This window comes from Scyliorhinus canicula, chromosome 21 (genome assembly GCF_902713615.1).
Source record: "Scyliorhinus canicula chromosome 21, sScyCan1.1, whole genome shotgun sequence".
In the NCBI taxonomy this organism is placed as follows: Eukaryota; Metazoa; Chordata; class Chondrichthyes; order Carcharhiniformes; family Scyliorhinidae; genus Scyliorhinus; species Scyliorhinus canicula.
This window is the reverse complement of record NC_052166.1, coordinates 55,096,235-55,116,524: the sequence shown is the minus strand read 5'-3', so window position 1 is coordinate 55,116,524 and position 20,290 is coordinate 55,096,235. Positions and strand designations below refer to the sequence as shown.

At 45.3% G+C, this 20,290-nt stretch overlaps 1 protein-coding gene across 5 annotated transcripts in view; it reads left to right on the top strand.

Annotated features, from left to right (window-relative positions):
• The first annotated feature begins 11 nt into the window (after positions 1–11).
• The window catches only part of LOC119955738 (myosin-2 heavy chain-like), a 66,063-nt gene continuing 45,784 nt past the window's right edge, over positions 12–20,290 (top strand). For 2 of the 5 annotated variants that reach the window (XR_005458523.1, XM_038782245.1), the window contains exons 1-6: positions 3,634–3,773; positions 8,507–9,745; positions 12,341–12,522; positions 15,562–15,652; positions 17,895–18,038; positions 19,767–19,867. Coding sequence is in view for 4 of the 5 variants with exons in the window: in XM_038782245.1 (XP_038638173.1) it covers positions 8,528–9,745; positions 12,341–12,522; positions 15,562–15,652; positions 17,895–18,038; positions 19,767–19,867 (1,736 nt within the window). In the remaining variant the exon portion in view is untranslated. Of the gene's footprint in view, positions 34–3,633; positions 3,774–4,583; positions 4,688–8,506; positions 9,746–12,340; positions 12,523–15,561; positions 15,653–17,894; positions 18,039–19,766; positions 19,868–20,290 lie in introns of those variants that run through there. The other 3 variants (XM_038782248.1, XM_038782247.1, XM_038782246.1) reach the window with 3 other exon arrangements.

Below are 20,290 nucleotides of genomic sequence, written 5' to 3'. Positions count from 1 at the left end.
AATGTCGCTGATGAGGGAGATTCTACACGAAAGGTTTGTCTCTGACTGCAACACATCAGGAAAACCAAAACAGACCAGGCATTGGTGGAACCACTTATCGAATAACCTGGAAGAGAACAAAGGACTATACCTTCCCCAAGCAGTGGTTGGGGCCATGTGGGCTGGGTAGTGTTGGGGAGGCGGTCCTGGGGTTTGGCAACAGGAAACATGAAATATGGAGGAATTTGAGAGGAGGCATAAAATCTGGGAGAACAAGGTAGAGGGCAGTGGGAGTATTGAGAAAGTCTGTGCTGGTGTTTGAGATCACTACAAGGGAGGTAACAGTTATCGATCGGGATGGAGGGATAGAGGGGTGTGACTCCCATACCAGCCTCCCCGGACAGGCGCCAGAATGTGGTGACTAGGGGCTTTTCACAGTAACTTCATTGAAGCCTACTCGTGACAATAAGCGATTTTCATTTCATTTTCATTTTCAAATCCTCTCTTCATAAGAAAATCCCTCCATTGCTGGGATTAATCTAGTGAACCTTCCCTGGACTGCCTCCGGTGTCAGTATATCTTTCCTTAGGTAAGGGGACCAAAACTGTTCGCAATAGTCCAGGTGTGATCTAATGAGTGCCTTGTATACTTTCAGCAAGACTTCCCTTTTTTATACTCCAATCCCTTTGAAGTAAAGGCTTATATCCCATTTGCATTCCCTATTACCTGCTGAACTAGAATGGTTTTTTTTTGTGCACCAATTGGTGCATAGCAAATTCCCACAAATTGTTTATTTTTAAAAAATTAATTTAAGGGATGTGGGCGTCGCTGGTTAGGCTGACATCTATTACCCATCTCTAGTTGCCCTTTAGAAAGTGGTGGAGAGCTGCCTTCTTGAACCACTGCAGTCCCTGAGGTGTAGGTGCACCCACTATGCTGTTATGGAGGGGGTTCCAGTATTTTGATCCAGCGACAGTGAAGGAACGGCGATATATTTTCCAAGTGACTTGGAGGGGAACCTGCTTTGTCCTGGGTGATAGAACATAGAGTACAGAAAGAGGCCATTCAGCCCATCGAGTTTGCACCGACCCTCTTAAGCCCTCACTTCCACCCTATCCCCGTAACCCTATAACCCCTCCTAACCTTTCTTGGTCACTAAGGGCAATTTATCATGGCCAATCCACCTAACCTGCACGTCTTTGGACTGTGGGAGGAAACCGGAGCACCCAGAGAAAACCCACACAGACACAGGGAGAACGTGCAGACTCTGCACAGTGACCCAGCAGGGAATCGAACCTGGAACCCTGGTGCTGTGAAGCCACAGTGCTAATCAATTGTGCTACCATGCTGCTCTACTGCTGTGTCCTGGGTGATAGAATCTGGGTGAGGTGAAGCTTTTTGAGTGTTGTTGGAACTGCACTCATCCAGGCAAGTGAAGAGTATTCCATTACACTCCTTTTTTTGTTAAATTTAGAGTACTCAATTATATATTTCCAATTAAGGGGCAATTTTAGCTTGGCCAATCCATCTACCCTGCACAGGGGATGACAGCCATGCAAACATGGGGAGAATGATTCCATTATACTCCTGACTTGTGTCATGAAGATGGCTTTGGGGGGGCCAGGAGATGAGTTACTTCGGGGGGTCAGGAGATGAGTTACTCGCCATAGGATTCCTAGTCTTTGATCTGCTCTGGGAGTTTCTGATCAATGGATAATAATAATAATAATCTTTTTATTGTCACAAGTAAGTTACTGTGAAAAGCCCTAGTCACCACATTCCGGCGCCTGTTCGGGTACACAGAGGGAGAATTAATCCCGCGCTGCTGGCCTTGTTCTGCTAAACCAGATGTTAATTATTTGAGATTCAGCGGTGATAAGTGGGGTAATAACCATTTTTTTTGTGATGTTGATTCTGGGTATAAATGGATAAAACACCAGGGATAACTCCCCAGCTCTCTGTCAAAACACAGTGGTTAGCACGGCTGCCTCGTAGCTCCAGGGACCCGGGTTCAATTCGACCTCGGGTGACTGTGTGGAGTTTGCATTTTCTCTCCGTGTCTGCGTGGGTTTCCTCCGGGTGCTCCGGTTTCCTCCCAAAGATGGATTGGCCATGCTAAATTGCCCCTTAGTGTCTAAATTGTTAGGTGGAGTTACTGTTTTACGGCGATAGGGTGGAGGCGTGGGTTTAAACAGGGTGCTCTTTCCAAGGGCTGGTGCAGACTTGATGGGCCGAATGGCCTCCTTCTACACTGTAGGGATTCTAAAACAGCACCATGGGACCATTGATGAGATTTAACATCTCCTCCAACAGGGCAGCACTCCCTGCACCCGAGCACTGAGCTGAAATCCAGGCTGCTGGACTAGAATCAGGAACCTTGTGAATCTGAGGCTACCGACTGAGCCGCTGCTGCTCTTAATTCTAATCCAAACTGAGTGAGTGTCCAGTTTGTGGACTGAATGTCCAGTTTGTGGACTGAATGCCCAGTTTGTGACCTGAGTGTCCAGTGTGTGGACTGAGTGCCCAGTTTGTGGTCTGAGTGTTCAGTTTGTGGACCGAATGTCTAGTTAGAGGACTGATTGCCATGTTTGTGGACTGGAGGTAGATCCCTCACCATCCAACCACACTCTGCAGCATCGTGTAGTCAGGGTGACAGCCGGGTCCCAGTCCAGCCAATCGCAGCTTTGCGCAGGTTGATTGGGCGGGGCCACTGTATGATTGATAGCACTGCTGACCCATGAGAGCAGAGAAGATGATGTCCAGTGGACCAATAAGATTAGGCCGTTTTCCAGACCGAAAATAGGAGCGACTGTAATTAATCGCAGAGTTTCTTTATTTTTTTTAAAGTGACGATTATCTCCAGGTAAAAACAACAAAACCATTCAACACATCACAGTTACAACTCTTTAAAACATTAGACTTTTTTTTGTTAGTTTTAACATTCTGCATCATGTAAAATGACAGAAAATCATTCGAATATTTGCTAGGAATATCATAGCACATTTTTTTTAAACTTCCAGCTGAGGTGGCAAATACAACCGGCGGACAAGTTCAAGCAGAAACTATTGCGGTGTTGGATATTTGAAACACAAGGGGAATTAGCTCAAGTGGCAGAGCGCTCACTTCACATGTGAGAGGTAGTGGGATCGATGCCCACATTCTCCACTTTGGGACAGCACTGTGGCACAGTGGTTAGCACTGCTGCCTCATAGTGCCAGGGACCCGGGTTCAATTCCGACCTTGGGTGACTGTTTGGGCGGAGTCTGCACGTTCTCCTCGTTTCTGCGCGGGTTTCCTCCGGGTGCTCCGGTTTCCGCCCAAAGATGTGCTGGTTAGGTGGATTGGCCGTGATAAATTGTCCCTTAGTGCTCAAAGGCTAGGTGGGGTTACGGGTATACGGGGAGTGGGCCTCGGCAGGGTGTTCTTCCCGAGAGTGGTGTGGGCTGAATGGCCTCCTTTTGCACTGTTGGGGTTCTATGATAAGTACTGGAAAGACTCAGGAGATGGAGGCAGCAGTGGAGAGAATTCCAGGCCGCCCCGTGACCTGCTGAGAGTTTGTGCTTTTTTTTGGGTCGTGTGTGGGTGGTGAACATTTAACTCCGCACAGGTTTCTATTGGCCTCCCCACATCCTGGCCACCCCCTAGTAACCAGACGCCGAGCCTATGGATACAAAGTAACCGCAACTTCTGCAACAAAGTAACCGCGACTCGCACCTTCAAAGCCCCGAGGGAAGCTCGGTGATACATAGTAACTTTCATTCATCCCACTCTCCGTCTACTGAACACAGGCAGAGGTCGGATTCCGCTTTATAAGTTACAGTAAAAACCCAAACACTGTTCTAAACCCTGCTTTCTCTCTTCATAGAAGCTGCCAGAACGGCTGGCTTTTCCCACCACTTGCTGTTTTTAATTAAGATATGGAGATGCCGGCGTTGGACTGGGGTGGGCACAGTCAGAGGTCCCACAAACCAGGTTAAAGTCCACCTAGCTAAAACTAGCTTTCACCTGAGGAAGGAGCTGCGCCCCAAAAGCTTGTCATTTTAAATAAACCTGTTGGACTTTAACCTCGTGTTGTGAGACTTCTTACTGTTTTTATTCCAAATTTAGATTGGTTCAACTGTTATGCACCAACCTGTGCCTGCAGCTATGGCCCACCAGCTCGGGCCTCCAGGTGTTGGGCACTAGCGTGTGGTTCCAAAAGAAGTTCTACCCCAGAGACCTCAGCATAAAATATCTCCACTGACACTTTAGTGCAGTTCTGAGCAGTGTGGGCAATGTCAGAGGTACTGGGCTGGATTCTCCGTTACTGGGACTATGTCCCCACGTCAGCGTCAAAACTGTGGAGCCCTGCAGATGGCTAGCAGGGACCCTGCATAGATCTAGCAGCTTTTCCTGCAGATTCGGGCCCCCGCACCTCCAGCGGCCGCGCTGTGCTCCATGGTGGGCTCAGACTACCGAGCTGGACTCTAAAAAGAAACCCTCCAATCGGCCGCGCGCCCGACCCTGTCCGCCCGCACTACCACTTCCTGGCCGCCTATAAGGCCCCCGCCCTCCAATCGGCCGGCCCCTGACAAGGGCGGCCACGGACTGAGTCTGCAGCCGCCACGCGATTTTCCCGACCAGCTGGACCACATTAGATCCACGCCGTCGGGACTTCAGCCGGTTGGATGTGGAAAATGGTGGAGCGGGCCTCTGGCAATGGCTCCAGGTATGTCCTCGGCAGCTTTTCGGGGCCCACAGAATCAGGGACCCCGGTGCAGGTCCCGATTCCGTGTGGGAAAATAGATTCTCCTCCCCCCCGCCGGCCGCGATTTCGGTGTCGGGGTGCGGAGAATCCAGCCCAATGTCTTTCAGATGAAGCATTAAACTGAGCCCATCTCAAAAAGCAAAGACTCGTATTAAATAATGGTTTTCAATACTGTGGGACATCCCTCTACAGCTATTTAAGACATTTTAAAGTGTAGTCACTTATTATTTAGGAAATGCAGGGGGCATACTTAAACCAGGAACCTAGTGACACAAGCAAAAGTGTTTGAAACTGAGCCATCGCTGAATAGAAAATATTCCATTGCCCTATTTGAAGAGGAGTGGGATTTACCCCTCAGGAGTCCTGGCCAATCATTGCAACCACCATCACTAAAACAGATTACCTGATCATTATCATATTGCAATTTGTGGGATCTTGCTTTGCATAAATTGGCTATTGTATTTTTAATATTAAAAAGTGACTACATGTCAAAAGTTCTGGGACACTCACACTGGGACTATTCTAGGTTGTGTGTGGTAGAAAAGTTATGTCACAGGACTTGTGGCGGCACAGTGGCTAGTACTGCTGCCTCACAGCTCCAGGGTCCCGGGTTCAATTCCAGCCTCGGGTGACTGTCTGTGTGGAGTTTGCATTTTCTCCCCGTGTCTGCGTGGGTTTCCTCCGGGTTCTTCGGATTCCTCCTACAGTCCAAAGATGTGCAGGTTAGGTGGATTGGCCATGCTAAATTGCCCCTTTGTGTCCAAAAGGTCAGGTGGGGTTACTGGGTTACGGGGATAGGATGGAGGCATGGGCTTCAGTAAGGTGTTCTTTCCAAGGGCCGGTGCAGACTCAATGGGCCGAACAGTCTCCTTCGGCACTGGAGGGATTCAATGATTCTATGACTAATGTACCAGAGGCCTGAACTAATGATGTTGAAATGATAGTTTAAAATTCCATTATAGCAACTGAGGAATTTAAATTGAATTTAATTACAGGCAGTTAACATCAGTAATGGTGACCACAAAACTACAAGATTGTTTTAAAAACCCAATTGGTTTCCTAATTTTATTTAGGAAAGGAAATCTGCCACCCTTACCTGTTCTGGCCTATATGTGACTCCAGATCCATGGGCTAAGACAGCTGGCTGGCAATGCAAAACAATACCAACAGCATGGGTTCAATTCCCGTACTGGCTTCCCTGAACAGGTGCCGGAATGTGGTGACTAGGGGCTTTCACAGGAACTTCATTGAAACCTACTTGTGACAATAAGCGATTATTATTATTAATATTATTAATATCAATGTAGTTTATTCTTAACTGCCCTAACAAGCCACTAAGTCATAATCAAGAACATGGATCACTCCCAGCTTCTCAAGGAGAAATTAGGTATCAGCAATAAATACTCATCATACGTTCCTTTATCACAATTCCTGTTACATATGTTGGGACGTAGAAACATAGAAAATAGAATCAGGAGGAGGCCATTTAGCCCTTTGAGCCTGCTCCGTCATTCATTATGATCATGGCTGATCATCAAGTTCAATACCCTGATCCCACCTTCCTCCCATATCCCTTGATCCCTTTAGCCCCAAGAGCGAGATCTAAATTACACAACGTCTTGGCCTCAACTACTTCCTTGTGAAATATGGCAGCAAAAGGAAAGGAGGACTGCTGATGGAACAGTTAAGTGCCTATCCAGCACTGCGTATTGACCAGAAGGCACAGAATTACTTCCCCACCTCCCACCCCTTCCCATAAAGCTAGCCTGTTAACCTTCCCAGCAATGCAAATCCCATGTGATCTTTTTCCCAGACCCCTACCTAACCACCCCTTGCAGTTGTCTCCATATCACCACCTTGCCATTATTCTCCCCAGCCTGATATCAACATTTTCTATTCCTCCCCCCTCCTCACTCCCACAACTGATTTTCTACCCTCCCGATATACTATTCAGGCACCACCTGGTCTCATCCAGCTTCTCAATCCAGCTGGTTGTGGCCAGAAAATGGTTTCCAAAATGGCAATAAGCTTATTGTTAAATTCAGTAGGAGCTGGGGGAAATCCATCCTTTCTGGTGTCCGGCTACTAAAATGGATCTGCCTAGCCCCCATAAAGCAGGATCAATGTCAGTGAAGTATCAGTGGCAAGAAAAAATAGAGGCTTTTCAAACCACACAATCAATAACAGGGATGTCAGCAGTCAGGCGACTATGCCAGAGTGAGATGGAGACTGAGTAAATAGTGAATTAAGATCACGTGGTAAGTTCTGCCAAGTCCTTTTCAGGTTTCACTATAAATTGCTGCGGCTGCTATTGCGGGTACGATCAACTGGTCGCATCCGGCTTGAATTGGTGCAGGACTCGGCTGGTAGGTGCTGGGAGAGGCCTCCCCTGGGCCTCCTGACAGCCGTTGCACCTCGCGACATCTAACCAGATCTTACGAGGTGTCCCGATCTGGGCGGGCCCAGTCTCGCACAGCTAAGTGGGGTTAAGAACCCACTTAACCATGCTGACACCGAAACTAACTGGTGCCCAGCATCTACCGGCCTCCCCAGGGAGACCCCAGCTGGGGACCGCTTAGTACTTGCCCACACAAACATGGACCAGGTGCAACAGCACCTGGGAGCTGGGGGGGGGGGGGGGGTCTCCCAGGCTATTGGAGGCCACTGGGTGGTCAGGGACAGGACAGGTTGGCACCCTGACTCTCCTCTGGCACCTGGACACCTTCACTGCTAGACTGGCAGCACTGCCAGGGGGCACTGCCAAGGGTCAGAGACTGAGGGAGGCCATGCCCATTAAAGGAGCGATGGGGGTGTGTGAGGAGTGGGATGAGTATGAAGGGACCTCCGGAAAGTTGGGGAATGGGGTGGGGGCCTTTAAGGTGGGGGGGGCTTAAAGGGGGCTTGGTGAGGCCTGAATAGTGGAGTCTCTCAGCGACCCCACAGGAGGGTGTCCTCACGGAAAGGTGTGGGGTAGTGCCCTTGAGTGTGTGTGTGTATGTGGGGAGGGGGTGACATGGGGGGGCACCGTTTCAAAATGATAGCCCAATTTCTAAGGAGCCAGTCTGGCCATTGAGTTCAGCTCCCCAGTGATGGAAAAATCTATAAGTGTGGTCTAACCCAGAGAGAAACTCCCCAGGGCCTGAAAAAGTGACCAAGTGTAGTTAGAAAGTGGTGGGGAACCCGTCAACACAGCCAGGGACAAACTCCCAGCCAAACCCACCTGAAATGACACTTGGAAAGTCTTCTGCTAGATCGTGCCCTGTGTATCTTGATAATCTATTTGACTATATTTAAAAGTCACAACTTTTCAAACATATTAAATACCTTTCTACCACTTCTAGGTTAGAAGTACAGAAGTTTTAATTTGGAAAACAAAATTTGAGAAAGCAATTTTAAGAATATATACACATTCCTATGTAATGCTGCATTCCTACCGGGGAATATTACAGACATCTTCATAAAATCTTGAATTTGATGGCAATAACAAGTTCTGCGGAGGTAAGCGATTTGGACCTCTTGATCAGAACTATTAATAAATCAAGAATTCAATACATAAACAATATTAAACAATTTAAAAACAGCACCCTTTCTGTAGACACATGCCCAAAAAGCTACCAGTCCAATTACTGGGAGACCATTTCCACTGATGGGGGAACCCACATATTGAAAATTGAACTGAGGCCATTTAGGAATGAAATCAGGAAATGCTTTTCAGAACTTAAAACAGCAACTTTTCAGTTAGCAGTAGCTGATTTCTGCATATTTTGTGTCTAAAAAAAGGGACAAGTTGGAGAATATCTAATGGAGACTGATACAAGCATGGAGCAAATTGAGGAGCAGAAACAGGAGCAAATCGAGGAGGAAAAATCGGAGCAAATTGAGGAGCAGAAACAGGAGCAAATTGAGGAGCAAAAACCAGAGCAAACTGAGGAGCAGAAATCGGAGCAATTTGAGGAGCAGAATCCAGAGCAAATTGAGGAGCAGATTGAGGGGCAAATTGAGGAGCAGAATCCCGAGCAAATTGAGGAGCAGAATCTGGAGCCAATTGAGGAGCAGAAACCAGAGCAAATTGAAGAGCAGAAACCGGAGCACATTGAGGAACAGAATCCAGAGCAAATTGAGGAGCAGAAACCGGAGCAAATTGAGGAACAGAAACCGGAGCAAATTGAGGAGCAGGAATTGGAGCAAATTGAGGAGCAGAAATCGGAGCAAATTGAGGAGCAGATTGAGGGGCAAATTGAGGAGCAGATTGAAGAGCAGATACCGGAGCAAATTGAGGAACAAAAACCGGAGCAAATTGAGGAGCAGAAATTGGAGCAAATTGAGGAGCAGAAACCGAAGCAAATTGAGGAGCAGATTGCAGTGCAAATTGAGGAGCAGATTGAGGAGCAGAAACCAGAGCAAATTGAGGAGCAGAAACTGGAGCAAATTGAGGAGCAGAAACCAGAGCAAATTGAGGAGCAGAAGCCGGAGCAAATTGAGGAGCAGAAACCGGAGCAAATTGAGGAGCAAAAACCGGAGCAAATTGAGGAGCAGAAATTGGAGCAAATTGAGGAGCAGAATCCAGAACAAATTGAGGAGCAGAAACCAGAGCAAATTGAGGAGCAGAAACTGGAACAAATTGAGGAGCAGAAACCGGAACAAATTGAGGAGCAGAAACCGGAACAAATTGAGGAGCAGAAATTGGAGCAAATTGAGGAGCAGAAACCGGAGCAAATTGAGGAGCAGAAACCGGAGCAAATTGAGGACCAGAAACAGGAGCAAATTGAGGAGCAGAAACCAGAGCAAACTGAAGAGCAGATTGAGGAGCAGGAACCACAGCAAATTGAGAAGCAGAAACCGGAGCAAATTGAGGAGCAGAAACCGGAGCAAGTTGAGGAACAGAAATCGGAGCAATTTGAGGAGCAGAAACCGGAGCAAATTGAGGAACAGAATCTGGAACAGATTGAGGAGCAGAAACCAGAGCAAATTGAGGAACAGAAACCATGGCATCAAATTCGGATTCAGAGTTTGGTTAAGGTAAGAAAAAAAAAAGTTTTTTTAACTGTTTAGCAAATAAAATTTTACCCAACATTCTGAAAGAAAAAAGAAAGTCACCAAAGTCCGATCTCCCCCTTTTTGAGAGAGCTAAGCAATCCTGCCCCTCTACATGTGATAGCAAAGATAAGTCTAATGATCACCGCAGTGAGGGCTATATGAAAGACTTTTAATCTGCTCTAGATCAGTTGCTGGACTAATCAAAACTATTTGTAGATTTATTTCAATCAAATGATTGCAAACACATTTCAGGAATGATCAGGAGTAGAGTTGAAGCAGAAATTAGAAGCGGTCATTTAAGTTCAGGTAACTGTCAGTTAGACACCTTGGGCTGGATTCTCCGATTTGGAGACTATGTCGCTACACCGGCTTGGGAACGGTGGCGTTTTAGGCCAGGAAAACTAGTGCAAATAGGTCACTGATTCCCTGTTTTGTTGGGGGCTAGCAGGGTGGCAGTGTAGAGCACCCGGTTGCAGCTGCCGATATGCCCTGGAGAATTGCTGGGTCCGTGGCTGCACATGCGCACGGTGGCGGCTTGCAGCGGCTGCACCGTGTTTCATGGCGGATGCCACTTGCGGACCCGGCCCGCGAAATAGTCCCCCCCCCCCCCTCCCATTTGGTCGACTCACACACCCCGGACTGCACCAACACATCACCCCAGCCCCGAATATGTCCATCCATGCCTGCGGATCGGCCTTCTCCTGACTGTGGTGGGGCTGGACTGAGTCCGACATGTGTCCGACGCCGTCGGGAACCCGGCCGGTCGGGTCGGAGCATCGCGGGGCGGGCTTCAACCAATGTATGGAGGCCGTGGATACGGCGTGCGGCATACTCTGCGAGTATGTCGCTTTTCAGGGGGCGGAGCATCGCGAAAGCGGCGTCGCCCGCGATTTTGTCGTCATCGGGGATTCTCCGCCCATTGCCGAACGTGATTTCGGCGTCGGGGATTGGAGAATCCAGCCCCATGTCGGTGATTCAAACTTTTAAGTGGTGACCATTTTGTGAAGCCAATTGCTGTTACGATCATCGGTTCACGTTCCTATTACATGATTGTTGGGTCTATGGGGGTCAACTAGCTCAGCTGGCCGGACGGCTGGTTTACGAAGCCAACAGCGTGGGTTCAGTTTCCGTACCGGCTGAGGTTATTCATGAAGGCCCCGCCTTCTCAACCTTGCCCTTCGCCTGAGCTGTGGTGACCCTCAGGTTAAATCACCACCACTCAGCTCTCTCTCTTTCTCTCCGAAAAGGGGAGAACAGCCTCTAGTCCTCGAGGACTATGGCGACTTTCATTTCATTTCAGAGGGGGAGGGGGTACAGCCCCAATTCAGCAGAATGATACAGTTAAATCTTGAGGGCAAGTTGCATAAATCGGTTTGTCCCCCTCAAGTTGATTGATGCACGATCCATTCAATGTCTTTAAAATGATTTTAAACAAAGGATCTAATAAGATAGATAAAAAGAGATAATTTCCTGCGGGGTGGGCTAATCCAGAATTAGGGGCACAGTCTTGAAAAATGATCTAAGCTATTTGAAATAAAATCAGGAAACACATTACACACAAATGATAGTGTAAATATAAAACTGTACCTGTGGATTCTAGGGTCCACTGAAACTTTCAAGATTAAGATTGACACAGGTTTGCTGTGTAAAGGATGAATCAAAGATGGATAAATGAAATTGAGGTTTTCAAAGAAGATTGAATTTCTGAAGTTATGCATCCACTGAATTTCTACCTTTGTTGTGCATCACCTGTAGATAGGCAATAGACAACTTACTTTCATCAATGCCTTCCTGAAATAACTGCAAGGAAGCATTTAACAGCAGCCCAGTGTTAGCAGTCACTTTCATTCTTCTCTCCCCCCCCTCCTGAAGGAAGCAACACCTAGAATTGGCACTGGGCTAATGTTCTGAGTGCCAACAGCCTTCTGCTAGGTTGCTAATTTGCCATTTTCATGTGATTCTGGACAATGAGTTCTAACAAGCTTTTTACCTTTGGCAGTATCACAACTGTGTAAATGTGTCCTCACTTCTTCACAGACACACCTCCCAATACATTTTCTGGAAGATGTTCAGGTGCAGAAACTTTGGCTGATTTTTATCTTCTCCCCATCCCCCCCCCTCTCCTTTCCTAACCCATAGGCACCAAAGCCAATTGCTATATATATGTATATATATATATATATATACATATATATAGTCCATTACCAATACCCTCAGATTAGATAACTCAGCAAATGTTAGTAACCAATCTGGAGATTTATCTGACCTGTATGCCTTGGCAGTATTCTACAATAAATCAAATCAAATAAGAGCATCTGTTGGTGAGCCCTTTATTCGCTCTTTGAGCAAACACACCCAAAAAGGTTCCCCAATTGTTTCAGTTAACAAAGACTGGACTGAACATATCCTTCCAACGTTGTGTTTAACCCAAGTCTCTAAACAACTAGATAAAAGCACATTATACTGGATTCTGAAACGTGCTCCCTTCCTCTCTCCGCAGATGCTGTCAGGCCTGCGGAGATTGTCCAGTATTTTTCGTTCTTGTCTCGTTAGCAATTAAATGTTTTCATCCCACAGGTCGATGACTTCATGCCAGACATTGGTGTGTTCTCCACAGCTTTGTCTGAGGAGCAACTGGAAGCAGCCACAGAGAAAGCACGACAAAATATTTTTGGATCCAGTGGAATTTTTCACCTGCAAAGCTTTGTTGGGAAAAGTTATGTCTTTTCAGCCATAATAAACAATCGGGCTGAAGAACGGTGAGTGCAGTGATAGAAATGGTCCTCCCGAAAGTTTGTGATTTGTTTTATATGTTTCTCTGCTTAGTGATTTAATAGTTTTGTCACAATACAGTGAAGTCCCACCTTCGTGACTTCCGCTTTCATGAATTCACTTATCCGTGCAAAAGTCTTTGTAGAATAAAAGCAAAATACTGTGGTTGCTGGAAACCTGAAGTAAAAATATGGTGGCACAGGGCGGCATGATAGCACAATGGTTAGCATTGCTGCCTCACAGCGCCAGAAATCCAGGTTCAATTCCGACCTTGGATGACCATCTATGTGGAATTTGCACGTTCTCCCGCCTATCTGTGTGGGTTTCCTCCGGGTGCTCTGGTTCCCTCCCAAAGCCTAAAGATGTGCAGGCTAGGTGAATTGGCCATACTAAATTGGCCCTTAGTGTCCAAAGATGTGTAATTTAAGGCTAAGGGGTTATTGGGACAGGACGGGGGAGTGGGCCTGGTTATGGTGCTCTTTTGGAGGGTCGGTGCAGACTAGATGGCCCGAATGGCCTCCTTCTGCACTGTAGGAATTCTATGCTTCTATGAAAAAGCAGCATAAACTCAGCACATCTTGCAGCATTTGTGGAGCGAGGCAGAGTTAATGTGTCGAGTCCACATTACCCTTCTTCAGAACTGAAGGGGGGAGTAGAAATGTAAATAATTAGATAGTTGGAGGGGTGGGTAGAGGAAGTAGGGCAGAATAGAAGGACAAAGGGGATATTGTCAAAAGTGCCATAGAGGTGTCACCGTTGTTGGTTATTCTCAGTTGGCTGGACGGCCAGTTCATGACGTGGAGCAATGCCAACAGCATGGGTCAATTCTTGTACCCGCTGAGGATATTCATGAAGGCTCTGCCTTTGTCCTTGCCTGAGGTGTGGTGACCCTCAGGTGAAATCATGACCAGTCAGCTCTCTCAAAAGAAAAGGGTGGGCAGGGGGCGGTTATGGTCCAGTGGCAACATTTACATTATTTAACATTCAAACTCAACTGAAGGTTGAACAGGTCTGATTATTTATAGGCAAATGCTGAAGAATAATGGCAGACTTAAAACTACTCCTGTGGCCAATGCGTATTTTAAAATAAACAATAAATGAGAAGATTTCTGGAACTGTCATGTGAGAATCCCTTTAAGAAAAGTGTCTTTTATCAAATGGCTGCAGTGTCATTGTGTGTCAGTTGGAGAGCTGCATTCAAATCAAGCAGATGTATACTGGTCTTTCTCTGTATGTTAAATAAGGTGTTTAGATCACTTGATAATTTAAATGTGATAACTGTTCTCTGTAGAGAATTCAAACCTACTGTATTTGTTAAAAAGCGTTTTGGTTTATGGATGTTGTTAGGAAAGTTTCTAAGGGTTACTTATAGAGTACTGTATCTTTTTGGGGGGGTTATCAGTGTTGGTAGTTGGTAAGATGTTTACTGTGGGTTTATAAAATGTTAACTAGATTCATAGAACAAACATTGTTTTGTTTTAAAAATACTTTAGATCTCTGTTGCATCACACCTGTAAAGTGGGCCTTGTGCTCTCCATAACCAAAATCTATTAAAAATTGTGGGTCAGGTGAACTCCATGATGTACTTTGGTGTTCTCTAAACCCTGGCCCATAACAGAACTAATCTATTTTTGGTAGTGTTGGCTGTTGCTTCCAGGACACAAGTAAAACTATTTCTTCAGAGTGCCATGAGATAGTATTTTAAAAGCTAATTGTGTCAGCTTGTCTCGGTGGTAGCCTTTTTGTCTTTGAACATTGCATTATAAACGTGAGCATGTGATGTCAGTGCAATAGTGAAGGAATGGTGCATTGTGGGATGGGCTTCTCTCAGATGTTTAACAAAGCCTCTCTCTGTCTGACCAGATGGATGTAAACAATCTGAAACCTTCTCATTTATTGTTTTTTTGTTTTATTCTTTCATGGGATATGAGCGTCCCTGGCTAGGCCAGCATTTATTGCTAATCCCTAATTACACTTGAGAAGGTGGTGGTGATCTGTCTTCTTGAATCACTACAGTCCATGTGACGTAGGTGCTGTTAAGGAAAGAGTTCCTGGACTCTGATCCAGTGACAGTGATATAGTTCCGAGTCAGGATGGTGATGACCTGGAGAGGAACTTGCAGCCAGTGAGGCCTTTATCCTTCTCGATGTTAGAGGATACAGGTTTGGAAGGTACTGTTGCAGGATTATTGGTGAGTTGCTGCAGTGCATCTTGTAGATGGTACACACTGCTGCTACTGTGTATTATTGGCGGAGGCAGTGAATGTTTAAGCTTGCGGATGGCATGACTTTCAACTGGACTGCTTTGCCTTGGATGGCGTTGAGCTTCTTGAGTGTTTTTGGAGCTGCACTCATCCAGGCAATTGGAGAACATTCTATCCCTCTTCTGACCTGTGCCTTGTAGATAGTGGGCAGGCTTGGGGGAATCAGGAGGTGAGTAGCTCGCCACAGAATTCCAAGCCTTTGACCTGCTCTTGCAGCCAAAGTATTTGTATGGATGGTCCAGTTAAAGTTCTGTTCACTGGTAGCTCCCAGGATGTTGAGGGTGGGGATTCAGCGATGGTAATGTGGTTGACTATCAAGGGGAGATGGTTGGATTTTCTTTATTCAGAGATGGCCATTATCTTGCACTTGTAAGATGCAAATATTATTTGCCATTTATCAGCTCAAGCCTAACTGTTGTCCATCTCATGAGGGCACAGACAGCTTCAGTATCTGAGGAGTCTCAGATGGGACTGAACACCTTGGAGTCATCAGCGAACATGCCCATTTCTGACTTTATGTTAGAGGGAGATGCACCTAGTTGACACTACTACCCTTTCTGAGGTCTTTCTGTGATCATAGTGTTTTATATACAAACAATGACTACACTGCAAAGGATTTCGTTGGATATTCTGAGGGTGTGTCAGGCTCTGTGTAAGTGGAAGGTTTCACTCTTTGCAAATGGAAAGCAATGGACAGTTGTGCTGAATAGATATGATCCTGTATATTGGGCATCCATTTAATAAATTGATCTCGTTTTTACAGGTGTAAGGATGGAAGGAGGCTACTTAACATGGGGAAACTGGAGGAAGCTGTGATTTCTTTCAGTAAAGCTATTGCTCTGAATCCTCGGATGGTGAGAATATTTTATTTTTGACAGGGGGGGTGTCTTTTTTTTGTTTTGGTTGATTAAGCCCCAACCAACTCCCAGTCCAAAAATTGAAACAAATCAAGTCGAATGGAACAATCTTGTAGGCAGATATAGGGGAGGGTGGGTATGGGGAGAACCCGATCCAAGGCTTGAAGCAATGAGGATGTTGATCTAAGTGAGTCTTTGATCCAACTTACGAAGACATAGAACATAGTACAGCACAGAACAGGCCCTTCGGCCCTCGATGTTGTGCCGAACAATGATCACCCTACTTTAAACCCACGTAACCCGTATACCCGTAACCCAACAATCCCCCCATTAACCTTACACTACGGGCAATTTAGCATGGCCAATCCACCTAACCCGCACATCTTTGGACTGTGGGAGGAAACCGGAGCACCCGGAGGAAACCCACGCACACACAGGGAGGACGTGCAGACTCCACACAGACAGTGACCCTGCCGGGAATCGAACCTGGGACCCTGGAGCTGTGAAGCATTGATGCTAACCACCATGCTACCGTGAGGCCCCTAATACCAGATAAGTCAGGTTTAAAGTTAACAGACTTCAAATGAAACTGGAGATCAGAAGAAACCCTTTTATTGGCATAGTGGAAGTAACAAACTGCTGGAGAAAAAAGATACTTGAGTCTGTATTGCTTGGTTCCTTAAAAGAAGAATTGAATCTGACAGTATCTGATTGGGGTATGGAGGGAGATAGACTCAAAAGATCAAAAACTCCCTTTGTCACAATGAGTCCCTGCTGAGAATGAGGTTGACTGGTAAAGGAAAGTAGGGAGAAGAAGAAAGCAAAATGTTGCTTTTTTTTAAAATTAGAGTGCCCAATTCTTTTTTTTTTACAATTAAGGGTCAATTTAGCATGGCCAATCCACCTACCCTGCACATGTTTGGGTTGTGGGGTGAGACCCACACGTTGTGGAGAGAATGTGCAAACTCCACACGGACAGTGACCGGGCCGGGATCGAATCCGGGTCCTCGGTGCCGTGAGGGAGCAGTGCTAACCACTGTGCCGACCCTCAAAATGTTCCTTATAAAGGGCAGTAATTCAGAGATGAATGGTGAAAATGAGGATGGATAAATATTCTGAAACTTTACCTCTTTACCTTTATTTCTGAGCAGTTATTTAGCTATAATTCTCCCTCAGGTGATCAAATAGTTGCGGTAGAGTCTACGGTTTGACCGACTAATATTGTCTATACAGGGTTGGTGTGATAGTTGGCCCATTCTTATTTCACGTCTTTCTTCGTATCTCTGTTGCAATGTGTGACATTCCTCAACATTACCAAAACATTCACCTTATAACATTTTAGAGAGATTTCATTAATACCAATATGCGTTGTGTCACAGATTTTAAAGACTTTTAGCACAGAGGCAAGGAATTTGGCCCATGATGTCTATCCCAGCTGTTTGCCAGAGCAACCCAATAGTAACTCCATTGCCTTGTTCTCTCCCTCTCAGATTGTCTGAGAATGGAATATTCCATGTAAAAAAGAGACTGACCAAAAATTACCCGGTGATATTGAGAAGATGCATGACCCCATACTGGGCAAAGCCAATTTCTTTGCTGTCCAAACTATAGTTGGAATGAACCTTGAATGGCAATGGTAAATAAAGACCTATAGTCTTATGTCACACAGACCTTTTCAACGCATATATGAAAATGAAAATGAAAATCGCTTATTGTCACGAGTAGGCTTCAATGAAGTTACTGTGAAAAGCCCCTAGTCGCCACATTCCGGCGCCTATCCGGGGAGGCTGGTACGGGAATCGAACCGTGCTGCTGGCCTGCTTGGTTTGCTTTAAAAGCCAGCGATTTAGCCTTGTGAGCTAAACCAGCCCCTGACTTGTATTATGTACCAGTATTATGAACCAGTGATGCACTGTTTAAACATAAGTGGATTAACAATGATAACATCCAGCTACATTCCTGGAATTATTCTGCAATAAGGGAAGGTACAGAACACAATGCCAACTTCATTGCAATAGTACAACTTGCATAATAGGATAGAATACATGAGTGAAATTGCTTTACAGATGTATATGTCTGCATTTTGTGACCAACTCACTTGGATATACCAACCCATGTGTGTTGTATTGTGAATTTGTAGTAAAAATAGTGATTACTTAATGACTGAAAATATTTATCATGAATCTATGCATTGTTTGTATTTTGAAATTTGATTTTTGAAACCCCTTGCTCATTGCAGAAAGAATTTTACTTCAAAAGGGCTGAGGCATACCTCCACATGGGAGATTTCCAATCTGCTATCGTCAACTACAGAATGGCCAGTTCTTTGGATCCCTCAGATGAAGACATCCTGTCACAGATCGCCTACACTTTGTACATCCAAGTGCGTCCATCCATCTTTATTTAATTTCTGTTCTCATTCAGGTTTTTAATAATCCTATCTATGCAACTTCTAATAAGGAACTGAAGAGAAACATCTCTCCTCAGACAGTGGTTCGATTTTGAAATTCACTATCTGATGGAATGGTGGAGGCAAATAGCAGAGATCAGTGGTGGGCAGACTACTGCCCGGGGGCCACATGCGACTCATCTGGGTTCTGAATGTGGCCCACGAGACATTTTGTTGGCTGTTGCCCATGCGCAGGGTTGCCACATTCCCTTGATTTCTGTCCGTGTCATTTTTTCCTACCGGTATGACTGAAATGGTACACGTGTAAAGCAAGGGCAAGTGAAGTGAGGTGTGAGTTGATTGATTGTGAGCCGCTTCTGCTTCCAAAGCCCCCTGTGATTCCAAAGTATAAATATTTATTTTGTTTTTACAATTTGAAGTATAAATTATTAAGCATTTTCTATAACTTGTTATGAAATATTCAGTGTGCATTTAATGTATTTAATCTTATTCATGGGCTCATGGTTAGTGAACAAGCCTAATTTCAATCTTGTGGCCCACTGAGATGGAGGGCCACTCATACGGCCCACACACTAGCCTAGGTTGCCACTGGCATGGGTGCATCTAAGATAATTCCAGATAAGTACATGAAGGGGAAAGCAATAGAAGGGTGTACTGACAACTGAAGAAAGGTGGAGGTTGATGTGTTGGGTACGCTGGATCTGTGGAGACTGCGTTTACCTCAGCAGTAACACAGACAGACTACCAACACTTGAAATAGTACAACACTATTTTATTAAGCTAGAAACTGTTAAACATACTTTCACTGTAGGTCGACACTATGTAAGATTCTATGCCTATCCTAACCAGTCTATACTATTAGCACATGGTAAAGATCTGTGCTACAAGATGTGAGCTCTGTCCTTCTTAGAGGCTGCATCCCGAATGAGCGGGAAAGCTAGTGCCCTCTGTTTTTATAGTGAGTGTGCTCTAACTGGTGATTGGCTGCGGTGTTGTGTGTGTTGATTGGTCTTGCAATGTGTCAATCAGTGTGTGTCTGCACCATGATATACTGATGTGTATATTATGACAGAGGTGGTGCACGCAGAGCATCGACCTGTCACCCCAAATGCTCTTATTCTGTAATGCTAATATAATGAAAATGAATGTTTTTTAATTTTGAAGTTAGTTTATGAACTTGAAAGTTGTATCAAATCTCTGTAGTTAAATCACAAATTTTGACATAAAATTAATAATCTAAGTCTTCAAATGAAATAAACATTTACATGGCTGCTGGAATGATATTACACAACTTGTGAAACTGTTCACCTTACCTTGTATTACCATGGCCAGCATAACAGTCAGACATAGACATATTGTGGTGAGTGTCCCTTTTCAGGACAGCACAGCATAGTAAGGGTCACCTGCCTTGGGGGTCAATGGGGACACAGAGTATGGAATCACCCAGAGGGTCCAGTCCTCTTGGGTGTGACATGTCGGGAGTGAGGTGCAGCCATGAGGCTGCTGTTTTCTTGTTAAGAAAACCTTTTTGTACTCACAAATAAAGTCCGTGGAAGTGCATCATTACATATATGAACTGTCCATTATTGACTAAGAACTAAATTTAGAACTTCCTGCCCATTGTATTGTGTGTGGTTCACTAATGGAGTTTTGATTATTTTTTTCAGCATTGCCTGGTTCTGATTATATTTTGTTCTGCAGGGTCAATGTCTGTTTGAAATGAAATTATATACGAAGGCTTTATTGGTTTTTGTGCAAGCTTCAGAGATGCGACCTGAAAACCAGCATTATCATATGCGAAGGTGATTCATCATCTGCCTTCTCCTCCAGTAATCGTACTTGAGGTGTTTATGTCTCATTGCAAGCTGCTAACGCGCCAAAATCTAAGGCACATTGATAATATCGCCATAGTCATATTGACGTGGCATAAAAACTGACCACCTTAACACTTTCATCAGCACCAACCTTGCACAGTGAATTGCTCTTTAAATACAATTAAGTGTTGTTATGTATGAAGTATTTTGTGACACATTACCATTGAGAAAAATATGGGGCGTGATTCTCCCAAAAGGAAATAAAGTCCCCTAGCGAGCGCATTTAGCCGCGTGTTTCCCGGTGTTTGCAGTGCTGGGAAACACAAGGCTATTCGGGGAAGGTGCAGAACCGAGGCCGCACATAGTCCCGTTTTATGCAATGGGGAGCTCCACTCGCCGGAACTCATTGTA